General features: G+C 44.6%; 1 protein-coding gene across 3 annotated transcripts in view; it reads right to left on the reverse strand.

Annotated features, from left to right (window-relative positions):
• The window catches only part of PFKFB1 (6-phosphofructo-2-kinase/fructose-2,6-biphosphatase 1), a 155551-nt gene extending 154485 nt beyond the window's left edge, over nucleotides 1–1066 (reverse strand). For 2 of the 3 annotated variants that reach the window (XM_030305580.1, XM_030305577.1), the window contains exon 1: nucleotides 839–1066. In XM_030305580.1, coding sequence (XP_030161440.1) covers nucleotides 839–866 — 28 coding nt within the window. In that variant the 5' untranslated portion in view covers nucleotides 867–1066. The remainder of the gene's footprint in view (nucleotides 1–838) is intronic. The other variant, XM_030305581.1, reaches the window with a different exon arrangement.
• Between the last annotated feature and the right edge of the window lie 1641 nt (nucleotides 1067–2707).

Genomic DNA, 2707 nt, shown 5'->3' on the forward strand with positions numbered 1-2707 from the left:
CATTTATGGGGGGTAAGGGTGTAGAGGGGAGATTGGCTACATGCTTACAGTTTAGGTGTTTATATGTGAGTATCAGACCTTCTGTGGCAACAGCCTAGGTAACACTTCCTTCTTAGCTACTTCCCTGGCCCACTATCTGCCCCCCCCCACTATATTCAGCCCCATGCCTAGGGCCCAAGGCTCACTGCATCATAGTCCTAGGAGTGACTCTCCACAGACTATAGTCACTCAGGGAGAAGAGCAGCTGTACGGCTGTGGTGGTATTGCCTGTGGAGGCTAGAGGAAAAAAGCAGGATCACTAATCTCAGAGCATGGAAGTCCTGAAACATCTCCCGAAATTCGGTTCCTGTTCTCCCACTCCTCTTCACCTTGAGACAGCCCTCTGAAGGAAGTAGCCTAAGGACTTCAACTTCCATTATAGTAAGGAGGTTACTGAAGCTCAGAAAAGGTGAAAAGCTTGTTCAAAGTGCCACCACAAACCAGACCTACTTTATACACCATTGGGGAGGTAAGAGATATAATTCCTACCATCCAGTTCACTCAAAACTGGAATAGACAAAGTTAGAGAGACTTTTCAAGGTGTTAGGGAACTGCATCTTTATGACAGTGTCCCACAAAGACAGGTGGGAATGGATGACAAATAGATAGATAGATAGATAGATACATACATACATACATACATACATAATTAGACATAGATATCCTCTTTTCTTCAACTCTTCCATACCCTTTAATCCACACTTTAAGCAATCCCTATGTAAAGAAAACTTTCCAGAGAGCCTGAAGAATGGATTTGGGTTTGTGTAACCCCAACTATTTTTCCTTCTGTCTCACCTACCTGTTCTCCTAGAGGTTTTTTCTTCCATCGCTAATTATCCAACACACAGCTTTCTTGCATTTAGACCCTCAAAGCAAGTCCATGAGTGGCATCAAAGAGAGAGCCTGGAGGCATTGGTTGTTTCCTTGGAAAGGCTAGGGAAGTATCCTGGGTAAGAGGGACATGTGTGCCCTCTGTTGAAATATCAGCTGTTAGTTATCAAAGAAGTTCGTGAGCCACCCGGAGCCTTTACTCTTCAGGCCAACCATGTGTTCTCCTTGCACCAAAGGTCAGAACTAATATTAACAAGCAACTGCAAAATGGGGAAATTAAAACCAGCAATGGAGACAGGCAAGATCTGGATTTCCTCGGGGCTGGGTTTCAAATTGGTCTTCAGTGTAAATGGACATGAACTCTTACTGGGCAGTGCTTTGGCAATACGAAACAAGAGCAATAAAAATGTTAATTTCCTTTGTCCTAGTTATCCCACTCCTGGGACTCAATCCTGAGCCAATAACCACCAAAGCATGAAAAAGCTCAAAGCAACAATTTTTTTTATTTTAATTGCAGAGCTATTTATCTTAATGGCAATAACTGGAAGGTAACCTTTAAGTCCTCTAGGAGGAAAAGCAGCTCTTTGGGTCTTTTCTGCAGACATTGAGGATTATGGCTCTAAGACTATAAACTAATTCTGGGGAAAAAATAATCATGTTGCAATTTGGGTGAGGAACCTAAGACTGCAAAATCATGGTTTTCTTTGGACATTAGGCATGTCTATTAGTTATATTGTGTGTTCTGAAAAACATGTCACTAACATGTTTTTGCATTTGTCCTGTGTTCATTCAGTTAGGAAATATTTATAGACTCCTAATATATGCTGTCCCCTAGATTAGAGGATGGGGCTAACAAGATGAATCAGACATGGCCAATGCTGTCAAGTTGCTGGAAGTCGTGTGACAAAAACAGAAATCAATGGTAGCTGTGTATTGTGATAAGTGCTGTGACAGAATGGACCAGAGGGAGCTGTGGGGGCCCAGAGGAAAAGACCTAACTGGGGAGGTGTGGTGTATGGGTGTTAGGAAAAACTTATTCAGGAAAGTATTCCTTGAGGTGATTAAGGTAGTGTTTGAATCCTGGCTTTACCACTTCTGTGAGACAGATGAATTCACTCATTCTCTCATACTTAGCCTTAATACCCCTTACAGGGTTGCCCAGCGAATGAAACAAATAATGTATATGGAAGAGCTACGGGCTACACTGGGAAACAGTGCTGCTCTGGAGATTGGGTGGCCCACTTAAATTCTCTGGTCCTCGATTTTACTAATCTGAGAAATGGAGCCTAGAAAAAGTATGTGTTGGGCCATGTCCTTAGGAATGTCATAAGGCATTATAAGACACATAATGGCTATAAGGTGGGTTTGAGACAGCTTCCTCCCTTCCTCTCTCCTTGCCCTTTAAAGCTAGGAGCCTAATCCTAAATCTTATTCCACTAATGTACTTCTTCCTGTTCCCTCTAGCCGCGCAGTGTCCTTCCCGCCTCCCCTCTCCTCCCCAAGCACAGTTACAGCCATTACTGCCAGGACATCAGTGACACAGCCAGCAGCGCACTTAGGGGGCAGTCGCACTAGGGACGGGGCTTCAGTCGCAGCGCGGTTCCGTTCAAAGTTCCGCTGCTTAAAAAGTGGTGAAATCTCGTTTGTAAGTAATTGGCACCCAGGGGGCTTTTGAGCAGCAAGGAAAGGAAGTCTGACGCCAGTGAACGACGGGAGGAGCATGAGCCTAACTGCTGAGCTTTCTCCTGCCATTCATTCCACCCACGGATTTGCACCACACCCTTCAGCTTCCGCTCCTCCCGCCAATAAGAACTGAGGAACTCGAAGCCCTGCCCCA

This window comes from Lynx canadensis, chromosome X, assembly GCF_007474595.2.
Source record: "Lynx canadensis isolate LIC74 chromosome X, mLynCan4.pri.v2, whole genome shotgun sequence".
NCBI classification, from domain to species: Eukaryota; Metazoa; Chordata; class Mammalia; order Carnivora; family Felidae; genus Lynx; species Lynx canadensis.